Genomic DNA, 23,231 nt, shown 5'->3' with positions numbered 1-23,231 from the left:
GTGACACTGCTTATATTATATAAGAAATACACTGTAAGGGGCTAGCTTGACATCTTTTGTGGAGAAACGATCTCCTAACTAGATAAAATAATTAAGTAAAACGGGAAATAACTAAAAATATTAGTTTAAGAATGAACTATGATTAAAAGCATAGTTTTCTTTTCGATTTGTTAATATATGAATATTTTACAGCAACCTGCTTTACCTAGGTAAACTAAAAAATAGAATAATCCAGGTAAATAACTTTAATTTACTGTCTTTTACCTTAAAAAATTAAACCTGTTTACAAAGGTAGATTTGGAATTTTATTTTGACTTCTAAGGTAAGGCATTTATGTAAAAAAAAAATGATAAAAGTTTTAAAAATCATTAGTTACTATATTTCAATGACAGAAGCATCAACACTAACAAAACATGTATGGGACTGTGAAATTCTTCTTGTGCATGTAGACACTTTCTGTATGACACACCTTTGTTGTTGGTCACTTTTCTCAACATATATTCATAAAATTGTCTTTTAAAGAGAGGCTAGTAAATAAATAAGTATTTTGTAGCTGTACAGGACCAAAGAAGAAGAGATGGTTACATTATGTTGTCTGTTCATTCTCTTTGCTGCATTTTTATGCACCTTCCTTAGTCCTTATATATTATTTTTTTTCGAATATCCCTCTGTTCCAGTCTATTTAATATCATACCCCCATTCTAATCTTTGTCTTAAATTCTATACGGATCTGCATCTTATCAGACTGCAAAAGAATAAGTATTCCTTACATTCTCTTGTTTCTTATGACCTCTAAAACATCATTATCCCCCCCCCTTAATAGGCTGTAAAGCATACATAAATGTATGATAAGTATATATGCATCATAATTCATACTTGAGTAACTCACTTTATACATTCTTACTGAAAGTTGATTTGGTTAGATATGTATAATCATGGTTTCGCATAAGTAGGCGTACAAATATTCATGAGTTATATAATTATATGCTTCAAATGTTTGTTTATGCATCAATAATGCTGATACATATACATAGTGTTCAGCTAGGTATATTTAAAAGATATGGATATATACATGCACATGTACATGTGTATATGATTTCTTAATCAAATTTGGCGACGACTTGTCCTTTGAAGATCTCTAAGGTAATAAGATATCTTTATATACAGATTCAATTTTGAAATATGTTTTTCTTCAATTTTCCTTTATATTTTTTTTTAATTTATCAGTCACTGAAGTTTTATTACACCCCGTTTTAATGATTATAATCCTTTCCATAAACAACTTATAAATCGAGCGTATCCGAAAGAGCAAACGTTTTACAAGTTCTCAAAGCCCAACACTAGTTTAATAGACGCAGTCTATTAATCCGAATATAGAAAATCACTTGAGGTAAATGAGTACTTTCTTTTGGTTAACAATATAAGAAACTGTTTATTTTAGCTTGTCTTGAAAGAAATGAATGAGTCTCAGGTATTTAACAGCTTCAAATTCACAAACATATCAAATGTAGGAGGACACTGGTAGCCTAGTGTTTTGAACTAAACGGTCTTGAAATGGAAAAAATTCGAAGATCATAATCACACAAGGGTTGTTGAATGTACATGTGCTAATGAATAACGAGGATTTTTTTCGTTATAACAAATCTGAAAGCATTTGAAAAATACGGGAAGCTGTGAAAGTTATTTAAGCAAGAGGTGTTTATATAATTTCTTGTAATACTAGAAGTATATATATAAGAACTACTTTACGTTACACCAGTTATCAAAATATATGAAATAATTCGTTTACCAATGCCATTAAGAGTCGATGCCTTGACTACAGCATTGCGTTACATGCAGAGACTGGTGTTTTATATCATCCACTAATGTTGTGAGTTGCAGGTACGTTCCACGCCAATCTTAATTGACTACGATTGATATTTTTCATACTGAAGGTCAGTGGTTCATTATAGGCATTATGGCTTTCTCTACCAATGAAATATGACCGCCTTAATAGAGCTAAAGGTGCTGATAGTGACATTAAACACACACAATCAATCAATCAGGAACCAACGCTGAACATTCTTTACAGTTCCACTTTTTGTTGTAATCAACCACAAATTTAAATGAAAATGTGAGCTTAAACAATCTTATTTGCAGATCAGAAGATGAGTAAATCTGGTGTATACCTTGTGAGTGCTACTTCTGTAGGCGAGGGCAAAACTAATGCTCCCACATATACGTAAGTTGTTTTATACAGGCATTAAATACATTTATTGAAATGATAATTTTAAGCTAAAATACAACCATGGCATGTCTCTCTCACTTTTAAACTATATTGGATTCCATAGTTTTTCAAAAAATCTTGGAACAACCTTCTGTTGCACCTGAAATGTTAATTTTTAAGGTTGTTTTTTCTTGATTTGTTTTTGCCACATTTGTATTTGTGTTGTCTAGTTTTATATTTTTGTTTTTTGTATTTTGGGTTTAAGATACCAATGAAGCAGTCAATTTTTTATGATAACTTTTGAAACAATGAACAGTACTTAACTTATATGTTACACAGTCACTTTCTGACCAGCTGGCTATGTGTACTGCTAATACGGACTGTAAACTAGGGAATTGTCAAACATCGACATGCAAGCAATCACTACACTGTGTTACCACAAGGCTTTGAAAATCGAGCAAACAACCAATGCAATATACTTTTAATGAACATAAAGTGTGATCTTTTTCCTTAATAATTTTATGCTAAATCATTGTAAACAATGTCTCGTGCTAACTCATATCTGATTACTATGTCCATCTGTTTTATTTACTAGTATTTATATATCTACCTTTAGTGTACTATAAATGTGTAATTTTTAAATCTATTACATATATTTATAGGAAAAGTTTCTGTATCTAAGAAACTGAAACATTTTGTTTTATCTAAATGCCTGTAACATACAAATCTTTTAGCAATCCTGATGATATCAATTTAAAAATGGCGTCGGAGCATCAATCAGGACAAACGCAGAACGGGAATCCGTTTCGAGGGATGGGAAAAGAAGAACTCTTGCGTCACTCGTCAAAACCGTTATGGGTAAGACTACGAATGATTTGTGTTGCCATCATTCTGGTTGCATGGCTAGCTTTGATAATTACCGTGGTGGCGCTGATCTTTGCCTATCCCAAATGTAAGGATAAGGATTCTAGATCATGGTGGCAGAATGACGTCATGTATAGGATACACGTCAGAAGTTTCTACGACAGCAATGATGATGGTATTGGCGATTTGAAAGGTAAATTGCTAAGAGTACAAAGATAAAACAATATTTAATGTAACTCAAGATAGACTTCTTGTTAGTGAAACAAATCTTACCCTGTCCTCTTTGAATCAACCAACACCAAAATGCGACACATTATCAGCGAGTAATATACTTTATATAAAAATACAAAAATTTCCTTTTAACGAAGTATAGTCAGGTTCGACAAGCTTTTATCGACCAGCCAGGAGTTAAACACCCACCAGCCTTAACGCAGTCATTTTCATAAATGAATTTACCAAAACGTCACTAATACAGACACACAAAACTTCAAGATCGTTATATATAATTTCGATGTTTCTGTCATGATACATAAAATAAAAATTGGTGCGTTTATATAATGCAACTGTGGTTTTAAATCATGCATTATATTCAATAAATATACAAATATATAGAAGGACAAACGTTTATTAATTATAAACGGTATACAATACGGTATACATGTAGTAACCTGCGTTGAACATCCCATCGATGTTTGGATTTACTGAAAACAAACCAAGGAAGAAGTTGGCAGTTTATAGAATTCTTAATACCATGTAAAACAACAACGGAAGAAATAAGTGCCTGATACAATACAATAATTGAAGCCCACAAGCAGTCAATAACCTTTTTTGTCGACTTTACTGAATATCAAGGCAATAGTGGAATAATGTTGCATTATGCTAGCTAACACTTCATCTGATATCTGTTTTGTTCACGCATCGTTGTAAATATAATGGAATTTGATGCGACTGTCATACAAGTGAGAGGTTTAGCGCTATAAAATCAAGTTCAATCCACCAATTTCGCTATATTTGAAAATGCCTGTCCCAAGCCAGAAATATATGACAGTTGTTATCCATTCGTTTGATGTATTTTATCATTTGATTTTGCCATTTGATTAGGGACTTTCCGTTTTGAATTTTCCTCAGAGTTCAGTATTTAAATTTTGTGATTTTACTTTTCATCCTCTTTTATGCAGCATAGACCAGATTCGATCTTGAAAATGGATGTCAGCAGGAAAGAAACAAAAAAAGAAAAACAATAGTTTAGTATAATTCATGTTTGTTTCAAATATGATTCACTGATGACTCTTTGCACAAGTAAAAATATCGTTAATTTGACCTTCAACTTCCTATGTTTCAGGTGTTCACCAAAAGCTTGACTACATTAAAGACATGGGAGCTGGCGCTATATCATTAAGTCCTATCTATAGTATGGATGCAACAAAAGATGATTTAAGTGTTAAAAACCATAAAGTGATTGATCCTGACTTTGGAACTTTACAAGATTTGAAAGATTTGATAAAGGCTGTACATGACAAAGGTAGATTTAATTTTGGGGGTTATAATTTCAATTTATTTATAGAAAATAATGCACTTTTATGCCCCAACGGTTGATAGAATATATAGAAACAAAATAACATATTACATAATATAGTGTTATTAATTGGCTGTTTCTGTATTGGCGCTGGTATAGATTCAAGGCTTACTGTATTGGCCTCGAGACCCATAGGGTCAAGGGCCAATACAGCTGACCGAGAATCATTACCAGCGCCAACACAGAAACAGCCAGTTCATAACACTTTTATTAAATAATCAAACTTTTTCAGAACAGACTTGTTCTGAATGCTGTATTACATATATTGAATGTGAAAATAGGGCCAATACTTCTAATACAGACCAGACTGGCAATGATTTGAATATAGGGCCAATATTTCAAATCAGACTGGCAATGAATCCTGAATTACATGCACAATAAATGTCGGTATTGAAAATACTGGACCGGGCCGAAAAACAATACAGATCACATGTTTTATATGACAAGGACGACGTCACCAGTATGACACATGTCGTTTTGTTAAGTGTTATGGCTGTTTTAATCGTATTATTTAATAATAAAAAGTACATAACAAAAATGATAAAAAGATATCAAACCGTACATGTACATATCATGCAGTATCCGGTTTCCTCAGTGACTAGGAATTCTTTAATAAATGGAACCACATATCGCACACCTGACGGACATGTAACACAAACAATCAGTTTATCCAATGACGTTGAGCGTCTCAAACCGCAGACCTGAATGAATGAAACTAGCACACTATGCAACTAATATTGTCAATCACATGTAAAGATTATCACGCAGATAAACCAACGTGAATGTTAAGGGACAAAATGAAATATCCTTCAATGAGTAAAAACAAATGATGTTTCTGGAGCAGAAATTTATGCATACACACATGATTCTCTTTTATTGTGACAAACTTGAATTTTTGAAATACTAATTAACGCTTTTCTACCTCAGGGATAGATTACCTTTGTTATATTTTGCAAAACATTTTGGAATTTTAGTCTTCAATGCTCTTCAATTGTGTAACTTTTGGGGATTCGTGCGTCACTGATGAGTCTTTTGTAGCTGAAACGTACGTCTGGCTTAAATACAAAAGTAAATCCTGTAATCTATGATGAGTTTATTATAAATATCCCATGTCATACCCATCGTATTTTTTTTTAAGAAACGCTGTTTTATGAGTTTTATTTATAGAAATTGTTATTATAGGTATGCGTATCATATTGGATTTCATACCTAACCATACAAGCGATAAACATACGTGGTTTTTGGGCAGTATGGACGCAACAAACATTGAATACAAGAACTATTACGTATGGAGTAGTCAGATTACAAACTGGGTAAGTTAAACCCAAACATCAATGGCTATTTATATCTATGGTACATTTAAAATGTTTTTGCATATTTACGATTGACTTGCACTCCATGAAGTGTGTGGTAAAATAGCTGGATGTTGACTTAATCGAGAGAACGTCATTAAACTGGCCAGCACATGCAGTCATGGTTTTTCTTATTCAAATTGGAACCAATCACCCAAAATGAATTTAAATTGTTTTTTGTGTGTTTTATATCCCAAATGGAATATACATTTGCATAGCATATATTCGTAGTTCTTAGTTATCAAAAATTATTGAAAAGTGCATTTGGTTAGATCAATAATAACAGCTTAAGGTGGTACCCAAACTTTCACTAAAATTAATTTGGCTCGTTTAATTTTCATAAAATTTTGACAATTGTATTTACTTTGACCCTTTAACAAAAATATAAAAATTTCTAAAATTTTGAACCAACCGTTTTATTAGGAAAATTACACTGGTTATATAGCAATTTGTCAAACGCTAATTTTGATCATTGAGAAGCTTGATATTCCCTTTACAATACAACGTAATTAAAACGTTTAGCTAACTTTACAGAGTTATCTCCCTGTAGTGTTAGGTACCACCTTAAGTCAGCGTCTCTTCAAGAAAAAATAATAAATTGCTAGATTGATTCATCTGATTAAAAAAGATTTCCAAGGAATCAAACTCGTGTTTATAACAACCAGGTATGATTGCCAATGAGACAACTATCCACAAAAGACCACAATGCCACAGGCATTAATAACTAAAGGTCACAGTACTGCCTTCAACAATGAGCAAAGCCCATACCGCATAGTCAACTATAAAAGCTATATAACCATTTTAAATGCAAAATTGTAGCTTTGAACTTTAAAAGGATCCGTTAGAATATTTTATAACTTTTTATTTTGTACAGTGATTATAGGTTGTCATAACTAATAGAATCACAATATTTATATTTATTACAGAACTCTGTGTATGGAAATTCTTCTTGGGAAATGGAACCTGCAAGGAATGAGTATTACCTACATCAATTTAAGACCGGTCAACCTGACCTTAACATTAGAAGTGCCAGGGTTGTAAACGAGTTAAAGGTAATAACGCAACAGCTCTGTAAGAGCTATATTCTATTATCATCTCACCCAACCACCCACGGAAAAAGAAATTAAAGACAAACAATCTTCAGAATATGTGTTTTTCTTGCACGTGAGATATACTATTTATCAAGGTCGCTCGAGATAGTATGCTGTCATGGATTATGAATCCACCATTTTAATAATTGGCATTTTGGCTAACCTCAATTTCATGATTAACTCCTTATTATTTTTAGGTATTTAATCATTTTAAAATAAGTACATGTGACATTGCAATCAATAAGTTATAACATAAACTGTTAGTGACACAAGTAAGTATTATATGAGTATATATAAAATAAAATTTGAACTTTTAATTTCATTTTAATGAGTTCTCTGAAAAAATATGAAATAATGAATTGTTATTTAAAAAATAATCGACTACGCGAAAAGTTATTCCTCGATCTATTTTCGATCATTTTATTTTTGTTTTGGTCGAACTGAAGATTCGAAATGGTGAATGTAATGATTAACGGATTGTTAATTGCTGAATATCCAGTGATTCATACGTATACCCAGTGCTATATATATTACTTTAATAAAAAGGATAACAAACTGTATACAATAAAATAAAGTAAAAATTGTTTGTCAGTTTTTCTTTTGAATATAGAACTTAATAAACCTTTTAGCTTTGAACAGCGGATTGAAAACAAATGTGGCTGCTTATTTGGACTGTGAATATAAATTGAGAATTTTCTGTTTTTTAGTTTCTTGTGTATAATTCGGAGTTTAGTATGACGTCCATTATCACTGTACTATTATGCATATTTTTAGGGGTCAGCTGAAGGACACCTACGGGTGCGGGAATTCTCGCTACATGGAAGACCCATTGGTTGCCTTCGGCTGTTGTTTGCTCTATGGTCGGGTGGTTGTCGCTTTGACATATTCACCATTTCCTTTCTCAATTTTATGGAAAATACAGAACCACAAGGGCGTTTTAATATGCAGAAATCGTCGCATTTTCGCTACACGAAACGTCGGATATACAGTGAAGATCACTTCTAACCTCTCATTAGAATTGTCAGAATAATCTGTCATAACACTGTTCTAGGCTGCCATAGAACAGTTCTTCCTAGAAGAGTTATATCCAAGAAACTGTCATAATCAGTTCTAGATAGAACTTACCAAAGCAGTTCTAGTAGAACTGTCTAAAACTGTTCTTGTCATTCACGCAAAACTGTCAGCAGTATTGACCAAATCAGTTCTAACCGTAGAACTGTTTAAAGCTGTTCTAGCCGTAGAACTGACCAAACCTGTCAGGATCAAAGAAATGTTTAAACAGTGACGTGGGGAGAATTTTTTAATTCATAATTTAGTATTATATTCTTTTGACCTATTTACATTAAGGCAAAGAGTTCTTAAAACTGTTGTATTGATAAAAATGACCAAATAAATTATAATCGTTAAACTGTTCTAGTCATAGAATTGTTCTTGACGTAAAAATTATCTAGTCGTAGGTAGAACTGTCTAAAACTGTTGTAGGGTAAAACTGTCAGGATCAGTTCTAGGTAGAACTGTCTCATTCAGTTCTAGGTATAACTGTCTAAATCTGTTCTAGGCAGAACTGACCATACCTCTAAAAGTTGTTAGGTCTCAGGATGACAGTTCTACATACTGTCCTAGAACAGTTACCCTTAAATATTCAGACAGATTTGATGAGCGGTTAGATGTGATCTCCACTGTAATGTTCCCATTCCAACCAGACGTTGCTTGCGTATTTATACATTCCGGAGTGGAGCTTCTCTCGGGGGACTAGAAGCAATCATATGGCAATATTGGGACCAATTTTGAAACCCTGAATACCCTCATGGTTGTTGAATGGAATGGTGCTAAACAGAGCAGACTATTTTAAAACCATTTCCATACAATTCCTTTACAGAAACACATTTTTTCTTGTTACTGTTTATTGTCTCCTTCAAGTTTCACATGTGAACTTTGAATGTGCATTTAAACGGAAGTATTGACATCACAAATGTTGTTTTTTCATTGTGTTTAATTTGTTGCTCTTTTTAAGGATATCATGGAGTACTGGATGGTCACAGTAAACGTCGATGGATTGTATGTACGAAACAGCGGGTACATATTCGAAGACTATGACATGCGCAACGAAACAGTTTCTAACACAGCAGGTGTTACGGAGGTATTTTGCATTCATGCAATTATTTTTATGTTTCTTTAATCAATAGTTAAAAACAGAATTAACTTAGTAAGTAAATATACAATAAATACAATTTAAAATAGTTAGTAATACCAAGATAATTACTCAAAACAAAACAAAAATCACCAATGTATTCCAAGTTGTATTATTATCTTAATCTTATTAAAGAAAGAATGCTCTCATTCTTTCAGACAGGATAGAATTTTGAGGTATAGCTTATACGAATTTAAAAAACGGAACCTTGAATAATCAGGTTATTTGTAACGATGTAAATGTCAAATCCTTAAGCAAGAACCTAAAAGAATACAAAAACGTTGTCGACTGTTTGACTCTTAAGTCGTACTTCTTTAGAACAAAAGTGCCACATGATACCGAAGGAATATTATTTAAAAACAAAAATGGAAGACAATCCGACACCATCATCATGATGGCAATTCAAAACGACGAAAATACATACAGTAGTCTACAAACAATATACAAAATATTTAACCAAAGAAAGACTAACACAAGCCGACCAAAACATGTTGATCTGTGGTGCTCCGGAGGAGTAAGGTGATCCTGCTAAAAGTGTGTCACCCTTCCTCTTTTACAGATTCGATGATAAGGCTAGTGTGATGTAGATATTGAGAAAGAAATGTCATGATTGTGGCTGACATAATTTCAGTATATTTTTTGTATTAAGTAAAACTTGTTTTAATTTATTTGGAATTGTACGATTTTGGGCGGGGATGTATTTTAGTGGTTTAAGATTCATTTTTTTAACGGTTTCCAATTCAAATTAAGTTTCTAAATTTTTTTTTCTTTCTTCGTCTTTCGTTTTTTTTTTTTACCGGAACACGCCACCTTTCCATCTCTTTCTACAATCATGAACTTTTTTTTTCTTACACATTGCTACAACTATTTACATGATCTAACATGTAACTCAGTAAAATATAATTGTTATTTTTACCTACAGGATGAATATGATTATTACAACCATGAGTATACATACGGTCTGGAGAGTAATAGGTTCCTGATGTCAATGTTCCGCGAGGTTGCAGATAACACATCTTCCAAGTATGTTATAAGGGTATCACCAGCCCAGTAGTCAGCACTTCGGTGTTGACATGAATATCAATTTTATGGTCATTTTTATAAATTTTCTGTTTACAAAACTTTGAATTTTTCGAAAAACTAAGGATTTTCTTACCCCAGGAGTAGATTACCTTAGCCGTATTTGACACAACTTTTTGGAATTTTGGATCCTCAATGCTCTTCAACTTTGTATTTATTTGGCTTTTTAACTATTTTGATCTGAGCGTCACTGATGAGTCTTATGTAGACGAAACGCGCGTCTGGCGTATAAAATTATAATCCTGGTACTTTTGATAACTATTTACACCACTGGGTCGATGCCACTGCTGGTGGACGTTTCGTCCCCGAGGGTATCACCAGCCCAGTAGTCAGCACTTCGGTGTTGACATGAATATCAATTATATGGTCATTTTTATAAATTTTCTGTTTACAAAACTTTGAATTTTTCGAAAAACTAAGGATTTTCTTACCCCAGGAGTAGATTACCTTAGCCGTATTTGGCACAACTTTTTGGAATTTTGGATCCTCAATGCTCTTCAACTTTGTATTTATTTGGCTTTTTAACTATTTTGATCTGAGCGTCACTGATGAATCTTATGTAGACGAAACGCGCGTCTGGCGTATAAAATTATAATCCTGGTACTTTTGATAACTATTTACACCACTGGGTCGATGCCACTGCTGGTGGACGTTTCGTCCCCGAGGGTATCACCAGCCCAGTAGTCAGCACTTCGGTGTTGACATGAATATCAATTATATGGTCATTTTTATAAATTTTCTGTTTACAAAACTTTGAATTTTTCGAAAAACTAAGGATTTTCTTACCCCAGGAGTAGATTACCTTAGCCGTATTTGGCACAACTTTTTGGAATTTTGGATCCTCAATGCTCTTCAACTTTGTATTTATTTGGCTTTTTAACTATTTTGATCTGAGCGTCACTGATGAGTCTTATGTAGACGAAACGCGCGTCTGGCGTATAAAATTATAATCCTGGTACTTTTGATAACTATTATAAACAATAGACATATTTACTTTTTACACCGGTTTGAATTTTTTCAAAGCTTCTCTATTGACCAATGTAACCTCCTTCGCTTTTGAGTGTTTTTTCAATAACTTTTTTGTACAAAATCAGCGAGATGTGATATGATTAAAAATTAAAACTATATTTTGTTGAATGCCTAGTGATGACTTCCGAAAAACAGATATCTTTATCCTCTAAACTATCTGCATTTATATCGTTTAAAATTTTGCGGATGTTTGAAGCATAATAGAATTGTTCTATTTGAGCAGTCAAAAAGCGTTGACTGTATATTTCTTTGTCTTATACAGTTACTGATGACCCGACATCACTTTTTCACTTGCATATTTAAATAGAAGTTGCCGGAACTATATTCTATTATTCATGACGACCTCTCCAACATGTCTTTGCTTTCAATGTGAACAAAGAAGCGTGAAACGACTCATACTTATTTCTTTTATAATTGGTGTATATGCCTTTCATGCTTATTGTTGATATTTTAGTCCATACTCAAACTAATCCGTTCACCATTTGATTGGTTTCAACAGATCATTTAAATGTGGTATGATATTACTTCGACAGCGTTTTATTATGGGGAATTTTTCCAAATATTTAAATTAAATACATAAAACACAATTAACAATTGAAAATGTTGTTTTTCTAGATTGCAATATAAAGACGATAACAGTGCATTGACTTGACATAACAACGATATAAACATTCTGTTCGGATCGGGGAAAAAGCTCGACAGAGCCTCGCAATTCCCCGTTTCTAAGCCTCATCCTTATATCGTTGATATGTCAAGTCAACACACTATACTAGTCTTTATGTACATTTTGTACTTATTCGGCTTTAAATGCTTTGAAATTTGTAAAGGTAGGTTTTGTTTTCCATCTCATGCTTAAGGTGAATGTCTTTCCATATAAAAAAAATACCCTCTTTTTACAATGGCAGTCTTACTTTCCCACAATTCATCACGGTTAACCAACTTTACCAAATTGTCTTATATGAATTCTTATAGAATTGTTCTCATGAATATGCATGAAATATTTTCAATTGGATGTCAAATACATGTAATCAATCTCTCCGTTTTGTTAAAGTGGTTATGAAAAGTCAAATAGAACAATGAAAGAAAGACCATTTTAAAGACATGGATCGCACGATTTACCCGGCCGTATTTCTTTTTTTAATGATAAAGTGCAAATATGTGTTTGTTTTTCTAGATTTTTAATGGCTGACAGAAGAGGAACAACAACTGAAAAAATGCAATATTATGGTAGCTTCCCAGGCAGTGGTGTACATATATCTCTAAACCCAATAGGCACTGCACCATGTAGTGGAAACTGTATCAAAGATTATGTGATGGACTGGGTTGACAACTTCTCAAATAACAAATGGCCAAACTGGATGGTATTGAATTATTCTTATCAGATATACATAATTTCGATGACATTTTTATAGAATGTTTGATGTCGTGAAAGGGTTGATATATTTGTGAATACAAAATGTAACAAAAAATGAAAAGACTGAAGAAAAACTGCACATTACTGGAAAGTATAAATGCTCACAATATTAACATAAAAAAACGTCTTAAAATATAAACGATTTGCCCTGTCTGGGAATACATCTTTCAATAACAAATAATATTTTGATAAAATGATACATGTATCATATATCTGTTTACAACACAAAGATTCGTTTCAATAGGAAAAATATATACACATCAAAAGTACTAAAACAAGGTCGTTTGAATTTTATTTGTTCTAAATATTTTATATTGGCATCTGCATTTGATTTTCCTTTATTTTCAAAATCTTTTAATCATTTTCATTTTGTCAAGCAAATCAATGACAGTTCACTTAAAAAATATGTTGAATGAAATTTAGAATATTTTAATTAACAGACTGGCGGGGAAGACATGTCAAGATTTGCTTCAAGATTTCCCGCCAACTTTAGCAGGCCTTTTTATATGTTGTCGATGCTGCTTCCGGGTACCCCTATTATATACTACGGAGACGAACTCGGAATGACTGATTTACAAGCAACAGAACATGTGACTACTGGGTTAATGCAATGGGAGAACTCTACTAACGCTGGATGGAACTGTACCAACGATTGTTACAACGGTGTTAATAGCGACTTCTCAACTATAAATGCAGCTGTACGTTTTCTATTTTTTTTTACCTTTTCAAAAAATCAGATCTACTGTTTCATTGCTTTGTTTTAGATACAAATTCAGTTTCACTCTACTGTTATGTCTAACTCATCGTATGTATTGATTTCACACGTCTTTATATAAATTAAACCCGAAATTAAATTACACCATGCACATATCGATATATAAAAAATATTATAACACTGAAAATCAAAAACAGCAAAAAAAAAACCCGGCAGTGGAATATTTGTCTTAGACGTCGTTGGTTGAAATAGAAGCATACAAGAGAAGCAACACTACAATGATCATATGCATATGCACTTTGTCTTGTTATTTTGAATTTTGGCAAATATTTTATGTTTTTGCTTGTTTAAGAGTTTCGAATCATGTTGGAAGTTATAGAATCTGATAATCAGTGAATAAAATTAATCGGAACCAATTCTATCGTGGAGTCCCATGGGCTTGATGTGGTTTTCATTAACGTTTGAAAAGCTGATATTCACTGAGGCTATCAGCGAAGGTCGATATCAGTTTTTTTATCTTTAAATATCAATTTAACCACATATTTGCCGAAACAAAAGACCCTTATAGTTTTATACCATATTCTAAGAGGAAAAAGAAATGTTGAATGATAATTATTAACAAAAGCAAGTGTACTCAAATATTCTTCCAGTAATAAACAGGTTAAGTTAAACGCAGTGAATATATATTTTTCAGTTGAAACTGTTGTAATAAAAATCTAATTTAAAAACCTAAATAAAGAAATTGATACCAAAATGGCAAAACTTTTATTTGATTCAGGCTCAAATGAATAAGGCTGGTTCACTTTATGAATTCATCAAAAGCTTGTCTTCTCTGAGAACAGAGGATGCCTTCCGTTATGGAGAGTTTCATACAGCTGTCACTAGCAACAATATTTTCTCGTTCGTCCGAGAGTTTGATGGAGTTACAGGGTATTGTATTTTTTGCTTTACTTTACGTTTTTGCTATATTTTAAGCTATACATAAAGGCAACAGTAGTATACCGCTGTTCAAAACTCATAAATCCATGTACAAAAAACAAAATCGGGGTAACAAACTAAAACCGAGGGAAACGCATTAAATATAAGAGGAGAACAACGAAACAACACCGAAACGCAACACACACAGAAATACAGCTATACAGCTTGATAATTTATAATCCATTTGTAATTGAATATTGAAATGCGATCATCAAATAAATTTAATATAAATACAATTTTCTCTTTGTCTTTTGAAGATTTTGTTTTTCAAATTTGAGGCTCTAAATATCGTTGGATCTCCGAGTTCTGATCAGTGTATGAGGTTCGGTACTGCCTCTCCCTGGAAGTACGTGAACATCAATACAAGAAGAAATCTAGCAATTTTTTAGAATGAAGAGTTAAACGTATTATTCGACCGTCCTCTCCCCCACTTAACTTTCCTTAAAATAAACCTATCACAGTTTTGTTTTAAATGAACACCTGTACAATTTTAAAGTACAGCCTTGTTTATTATGAAATTTATATGCAAAATGCTTTCATTTGTTTTTGATTTCGTTTATAGATATCTTGTTGCAATCAACTTTGGAGATAATGCAGAAACCCACGATTACACATCATCTCATGGCACAATCCAATCAACTGCCACTGCTGTGATGACAACAGGAAGTGACGTAGGGTTCAGTGTTGATGACGATGTCGAAACAGAATCTCTAAGATTATCGCCACTTCAGGGAATCGTTGTTTCGTGGGATTTTAAAGCAAAAGAACTTTGAAACTAGTTACATATGTTTAGGATATTTTGGAAAACAAGACTGTTCTGAGAATACAAAGCAATTAGTTTTAGATCAAATACAATTTTCTATTGATAAAACATAATATTCTACAAATCTGAAATATACTAAGAGCATAACTATGTTTAATATTTTTTTTTTTCTCTAATTCATATTCACATTAGTAAATCAATTTTGTATTCAAGAAACCTCTTGCAAGACTGAACAATAAATCTAAAGCCAATTTAAGCCTTTCTGACAATTTCCAAACTCAGTGGCAAATTCAGTACTGTTTAGACCATTCGGTTGAAGTCAATTGAGATATGTCTCCGACTTATGTCTTATGTCCCATTACTGTCTTTTTATTTATACAAGACAACATCATACTGTATTATTTAAACTAATGAACAGTTCTAGAAAATTTCTGGAAAACTAATTCAACTATTACAAAAACTTTTTCACGTTAGATCAAATCAAAGTTGTCGTTTTAGATTCAAATTAATTTACTAGTGTCAAATAACAGGATGTAATTTCTTACATATTGTACGCTCAATAAACTTTATACTTTACAATAATCAAGAGACCAATAAATTGTAGTTGCACCATGTTATGACTGTTAATTTTTATGAAATATGGGATATTTATTCGTTTCATTATGCGACAATGGTATTGTTCAACAAAATTTAAATTGATAATGATAAAAGCATATTTTTGAATATAAAAATCAGAAGATATGGTATAATTGCTAATGACACAACTCTCCAACAGAGATCAGATGACGTAGAAACTCTTAAAATGTTTTTCCATAATACACTTTTAATCTTCTTTATGATATAACATTGTAATGCAATGTGGGATGGGATCTTTTGTAAAACGAATATTGATTGTTTGAATGCGCTTATGTTTAAAAGGGGCAAATTGTTTTTTTAATGGTCAATTAACGGAGAAAGTTGTAGTTTCTTTGGGTTTTTTTTTGTTTCTGTGTCAGTAAAGTAAACCAGAGGGTCTAGATTGAATTAACAGAATAGACAATAAACAATGATAATAAATAGTTATCAAAGGTACCAGTATAAGTTGGTACGCCAAATGCGTATTTCGTCTACATTTAGATGCATAAGTGACGCTCACATCAAAATATTTTAAAAGCCAAACAATTTTCCAAAAAAGAACGAATAGAGATAATGAGGAGCTAAAATATAAATAAAACTATAATAATGGGCAAGTTAAAGCAGAATGTAAAAAAACATTGGTCTAATATTTCAAAGAATTAAGAAATGGAGGACCCCCATCAAGATCTTCATTCACAGCATCTATTTTCCATCATAACAATACATAACTTAGTAACATATAAAATGTGATTGATAAAAGATAACCCCATATATCAGAAATGTAGGTTCACAAGGAGGTTGATGTAAAAGGTATTTATCTTAAAAAGGAAATGTATGGCATATTACAGAATGTCGCAACCATTTGTTTACTTCAAGGTTAAAGTATGAATAAATCAATTTTTTGTCCACACTGCCATAAAATAATGTCGTTATTAAAAGTTTTATCTATGAAAACCGATGTTGTGGCACAAGAGGTGACCGATATCCTGCTTATTTCGTACGTACTTGTGTTGAATTGAAAAAATATGGTCTGCAAAGCAAAACGGATAAAAGTCACATATGAAATACAAAGACATGAGACTTCGATAATTAGGAAAACATATACCGTATAGTAAGCGAACATAAGCATCGACATGGTAAAATGTAAAAGAATAAACGAGTAAATTATTGGCTTGAAGTATATATATAATCAATATAAACGAAAAACTAATATGACAGACAGTCACAAAAGAAAGCTATAGACTTTATAGCTTGAGAGATGCATGAGCAACACGACGGGTGCCACATGTGGAGCATGATCTTCTTACCTTTCCGGAGCACCTGAGATCATCCCTAGATTTAGGTAGGGTTCGTGTTGCTTATTCTTTAGTTTTCTATGTTGTGTCATGTGTACTATTGTTTGTCTGTTTGTCTTTTTCATTTTTAGCCATAGCGTTGTCAGTTTATTTTCGATTTATGAGTTTGGCTGTCCCTCTGGTATATTTCGTCCCTCTTTTACAGAATGTGTCTAGGTATACACGTTAATTGCTGTCATATTAGTATTTCGTTTATTGTTTTTTCCATAAGAAACATCGTTGGTATTTTTGTTTGAACTATTTACATTTTGTCATGTTGACGGTTTTTTTGGATGACTATACAGAAATTGTTGTCTATTATTTGAAGGTCCTGCACGAGCAAAAACTGTTATTATCCAGGTTATTTCATATCTTCTTATATCTATTTAGGTTCTTTTGAATAATTATCTTTTTATGTCATATTGCTAGTGCCAGGCCATTTTTCTACTAGTCAAGGTCAAGGAGTAACAGAACAACATTTGAAACCATTTTAAAATTGGGTAAAAGACCTTGACTCAACAAATCGACACAAATAAGGGGAAAAAAAATAATTACTCCAAGAAACAAATGGACGATACAAATAATCTAAAGTGCTTACCTGTTCCATATTATTCTAACATTATTATTCAATAAGAGAGCAAGGCTATAATCGCTTCATTTTAATGTGAACATTATTTTAGTTTCCTTGATTCCGATATAAAAATTAAAGTGCTTGTCATGATTGAAAATTATAACATCTTGATTAGAATCTTGAACGTACATCATATCTTCACGTAGCGATATTTCAATATTGCTTTCTAGAAGGAAAAAAAATCTACAACGAACCCTTTACGAGTGTAGGATATCACTACCACTAACGTTCGTTTAATGTTTATTATTGTTTAGACTGGCATTACCGTTGAAACTGCGTTTCATTGTATGGAAAGGTAAAAGCAAAAGGTAAACAGATCTTCAGACTTTCAGTCAAATTTAAGACTTATCCGAAGCTTCTTTCTAAAAATTTCGCTTGCACACAACTTAAATTTGTTCAGTGTATAATGTATAATATGTTCGATCAATATAGTTGAATGTAAGTGATACAAAGCAAAGTTATACTGCATTATCTGAAAAGTCACTGAAGAGTCCTAGAATTTCTGAAATAATTTTTTTTTAAACAAGACTTATATTCATAACTTTTCAGGTTGAGACTTTCAATTGACGTTGACATCAGACTTGCCGTTTAGTACTAACATACGTTAATAAGTGTCAAACTGGCAACTGCCGTTTCTTTGATAGTGTATGCTTAATAAACATTAATTCTAGAGAGCAATACATTGTAAATGCACCATGTAATGGTTGTTAATTCTTTTAAAGATGGCAATATATGCATTTCATTACAGGATGATGCGAATTTTCTTAGAATATAGATACATTATTATTTAAAAGTATTCTCTTCAAGTTTATTACCATAATTCACCTTTAATCTTCCTCTTTGTTGTTGCACTATAACGCAATAAGATCTGAGACTCCTGTAAAACGCCTATTAATTATATAAGTGTTATGTCCAAACAGACACGATAATCCGTCTGCATTTAACTTTACAACTTCTTGCAATGCATAAATTTTAAGAAATATGTATTTTTTTTATGCTGATGAATTAACGGAGCCAAGTTATATTTTCTAGTTTTCACCGGTTTTGTTGCTTTCTGTGTAAATGAGGTATACCCAGCATATATTTCATTGATAACAATATATAACTTAGAAGGATATAAATTATGGATTGATAATGGATAATCCATTCTTTTAGAAATGTTGGTTTACAGGGAGAAGCTATGGGTATTCGTGTTAAAGAGGAAATGTATGGCATATTCCAGGATGTCTCAATCACTATTTGTCACGAGTCTTCAAGGTAAAGGTATGAATCAATCAATTGTTTGTCCACATTGCTATAATATTATGTCATTATCAAAAGTTTTTGTATAACTCAATAACGGTGTATGGTTATTTGGTTTTGAAAATTAATGTTTCATGTCTCAAATCAAATGCTTTCATGGTCTTCGCATCTATTTATAGAAACCGACGATGTGTGATAAAATAGACACATCAAGGATTCAATGATTGTTTTTTTAACGCCAAACGCGCGTTTTGTCTACAAAAGATCCATCAGCTCGAAAAAAAGTTACAAGGCAAAATAAAGTATAACGTTGGGGAACATGGACGGTCCAAAATTGCTAAGACTTCTTCCTAATAAAAGAAAGGTAATCTATTCCTTTGGTAAAAGTACATTAAAGAAAATTCAAGTTTTGCAACAGTTAATTTATAACTGGGACCATATCAATGATAATGAATGCAACACGGAAGTGCTGACAACTAGTCTTATGGAAATATGATCGATATACTATTAGTCATAACAAAATAAAACTCAAAATCATGACAACCACTTTGATTCCGATGTTTATGATGTTGATTAGTTTTACTGTTTCCAAAAGATTGGCTGAACTAATAAAAGATGCATGAATAAGAAGGTGTTGGCCTTCAAAAATCAGAATCACAAAAACCATATAGTATACTAGTCAACAAAAGAGTCGATTCAAGGCAATGTATTTGCCATATACATTGAAATTGGATACACTGTACCAAGGTAAATAATTACCCATGTGGTCTAATTTTTTCAGAGTGTTAATTTCTTATTAATTGTATTCAAGTAAAAAACTTTTTTAATTTTTGTTTATACAATAGAAGTATTTTTTACAAAAAAATCTTAAATTGATATTAAAACTTAAAATTGAGAAAAGTTGAACATGGTCTGCCTTAATTTTTGAAAACCTTTGCAGAGATTTGAATACTTAAATCTCATTTTCAAAATTTAAGTGCCGACTTTTGTCATCATTTTCTGCAAAATAAATGTGACTCACTTGTGAGACGATGTTACTGACTAATACATACGTTTGTTGCTGTTTATTATATTTCTTTTTTCGTTAAATGTTTTGTCGAAAATCATCCGTTGATTTACCCGGATAACTAATATACATGTTGTCATTTCGATGCCCTTTTATACTGACTTTATGCTATAATTGCTTATATTTATGTTATTTGGGTTTTGTCGTAAAGTTGTCTCATTTGCAATCATATCATATATGCATTTGTTAATATTACGGGTACTGAACCAAAGCTCTAACGCGGGATATGGATCTAACAGCAAGATAAAGAACTAACTGCAAAGATGTTTCATGACATACTGCTTTATTTGACGTATTCTTAATAATTAAAATTATTGAAGCAATTAATCATACTGATAAATTTGCGAGAAGTTGCAAGGAATGGATTTAAAGAAAATTATTTATCTGTTTCCAATTTTTTTAACATGCATAAATATTGCATTATGTCTGCAATTGCAGGTTGATTTCTTTTTTGGTTTTCAAATTATTTAGTAGAAGAGCATATTTTTAATCGCTTGATTGTAATGTTAATATCTATTTTCGTAACCTCGATTCAAATCTACTCCATAAAGGAGAAGCGAAATATACCAAAGATGTATTCAAACTCGTTAGTTAATAAAACAAAGTGACAAAACATGAAAAAGACAAACATCAATATAAAAATACAATATGGAAGTCGAAAGACCGAGCAAAGCAAAAACCGGGAGTGTCCACATTGCAAAATGAATATCAAATTAAATCAAAGTGTTTGTCATGATTTTGAATGATATCTTGATAATTTTTAACGAATATTGAAAGAACATTATATGTTTCTTGTAGCATAATTTCAAACTTGCACTCTATAGATATAGATATAAATAAAGATACAGCTGCAAAATCTATATGAGTGTATAACTTCAGATCACTATAATTATTCCTGATTTGTCATGTGAGACTCGTGTTTACTGAGGAAAACGCGTATAAATAGATCAAAAAGTAAGAATACGATATTAGGTCAATCTCAGGAAAATGTAAACGTTTTAGTATGCGGCTGAAAAACTGGAAGAAGGGCGAGGTTGTACTGATTCCTGTCGCAGTTTTGTGCTGAGTACAAAACAGTTTATATCTTATGACATAGACTTAACATTGTTTTTATACTGCATCTTAAATTAATAAAATGATAGCGTTTGGCACAACCTTTTTGGAATTTTGGGTCCTCAATGCTCTTCAACTTTGTATTTATTTGGCTTTTAACTATTTTGATCTGAGCGTCACTGATGAGTCTTATGTAGACGAAACGCGCGTCTGGCGTAAAAAATTATAATCCTGGTACTTTTGAAAACTATTTTAATCGTAACACAAATGGCAAACTTATTTTCTTCCCTTAATAGGCATCTGATTGTAGAGAAAGTGCTTCATGATGAAATTGACATTATACAAAATATAGCTATGTTACTATATTTAAGAAATAAACACAACTAGTTGCAGTTAAAAATAGTAAAAAGGATATTTATAAATGAATTTCACTGAATGTTCAGATAAAAATGAAAACATCACTTTTTTTAATACGTTTCTTGATATTTTTCTAAATTAACCTTCTTCATTGGTATAGTCCGAAGTCATATATTTGTGTGCCAATGATGCGTAAAAGTCGAAACCGTGGAGAAGCTTTAGGACTAACAGGACCTTGAAATGATAGTCAAATCGATCAAAAGTAATATTTTCCTGTTTTATGGTTTAAAAGTAAAATCTTAAAAAAAATAACGAGGAAAATTCAAAACGGAAAATCCTTAATCAAAAGGCAAAATCAAAAATCAAACACATCGAACGAATGGATGACAACTGTCCTATTCCTGACTTGTTACAGTCAATATGTAAACAATGGTGGATTTAACATCTCACATGTATGACAGTCGCATCAAATTCCATTATATTGACAACGATGCGTGAACAAATAAACAGACATGATAGGCAAACATGTAAAAAAAATATAGCAGACAACATTATGTTAAAATCTTAATCACTTACAAAACAAACAAATATGTAACAAAGAAGCACAAAATGACATATAGATCCAAGCATACCAGCAGTAGCCTCATTTTCTTAATAATCTTGAAATGCATCAACTTTTTTTCTAATTTAGGATTTTTGCTATTTTTTCTATGATTAAACTTTATCTTATACTTAATAGAAATATAAAATAAACATATGGGGTGACCGTTCATTTAAGCTCACAATCTGCCTCCAAAAGAAGCATACAATTTTTTAATGTCCTTTTTTTCTGTTGAACTAATAGGAGAAGTATTGGTAATATCAAAATAGAAAAAGACCTAAATTACAGAAATCGCTTAAATTTTACATTTATCTAGTTTATGTATAGCTTGTTTAAGAACTATAATGATAAATATAGGTCACCGATGAGTTCAAAAAGATATTTTAATTTAAACGTAAAAAATAATGACATGTGTGCACCAAAGAGAGATAATTTGGAGCTTTTTCAATGATATAAACATTTTTAAAGTCATCTGTGGCCAACCCAAATCGATTTGTCTGAATTTTAAACCATATCATAAAGTAATAAATATACGTGTAATAAATAACATTTGTAATGAAAAAACAAATGTTTAATTTTTTGCTGACCTTTTTGTACCCGCGAGCCTCCTTAAGACGAATTTGTTATAAATCATGGCAGTACAAAAGCACTGCTTAATTTATGCACAAACCCCGTTATAAAACACAATTTTAATTAAATAAAAACATTCAAGCATTGTACTTATTCTAGTTTTATCATTCCTTCAGATTGAATATTACAATCAGTGTCTTTTATCATGATACAGAAGAATTCGTTTATGTCGATGTCATTTCTTATTTAAAATCAATACAACATCAATCATAGTTCCTTTTAATACAAAACCTTTGTCCAAGAAAAAATAACAATTTTCATTTTGAATTAACTTGTCAAATAATTATCACTAAGACTTCATTAATAAATCTGTAGATTTGAAATATTCAATACGTCAACTCGTTTCCTCGTACTGAGATTTATCTTTTTTTAAATACTAAAGCTCATATTCCACAAACTTTTTTAAATACAAAACAACTGTTATAGTAAATAAATTAAAAAAT

General features: G+C 31.7%; 1 protein-coding gene across 1 annotated transcript; it reads left to right on the top strand.

Annotated features, from left to right (window-relative positions):
• Positions 1–232: 232 nt before the first annotated feature.
• LOC134708579 (amino acid transporter heavy chain SLC3A1-like) lies at positions 233–15,719 on the top strand. The gene is made up of 12 exons (XM_063569227.1): positions 233–322; positions 2,140–2,221; positions 2,941–3,263; positions 4,413–4,592; positions 5,829–5,959; positions 6,925–7,050; positions 9,104–9,229; positions 10,203–10,303; positions 12,564–12,750; positions 13,244–13,501; positions 14,297–14,448; positions 15,059–15,719. The coding sequence occupies exons 2-12, from the start codon at positions 2,148–2,150 to the stop codon at positions 15,267–15,269; spliced, it is 1,869 nt and encodes a 622-aa protein (XP_063425297.1). The 5' UTR covers positions 233–322; positions 2,140–2,147; the 3' UTR covers positions 15,270–15,719.
• Positions 15,720–23,231: the final 7,512 nt, after the last annotated feature.

The sequence above is a fragment of the Mytilus trossulus genome, chromosome 2 (genome assembly GCF_036588685.1).
Source record: "Mytilus trossulus isolate FHL-02 chromosome 2, PNRI_Mtr1.1.1.hap1, whole genome shotgun sequence".
Lineage (NCBI taxonomy): Eukaryota > Metazoa > Mollusca > Bivalvia > Mytilida > Mytilidae > Mytilus > Mytilus trossulus.
The sequence above is the reverse complement of the archived record's forward strand: the minus strand, read 5'-3'. Positions and strand labels throughout refer to the sequence as shown.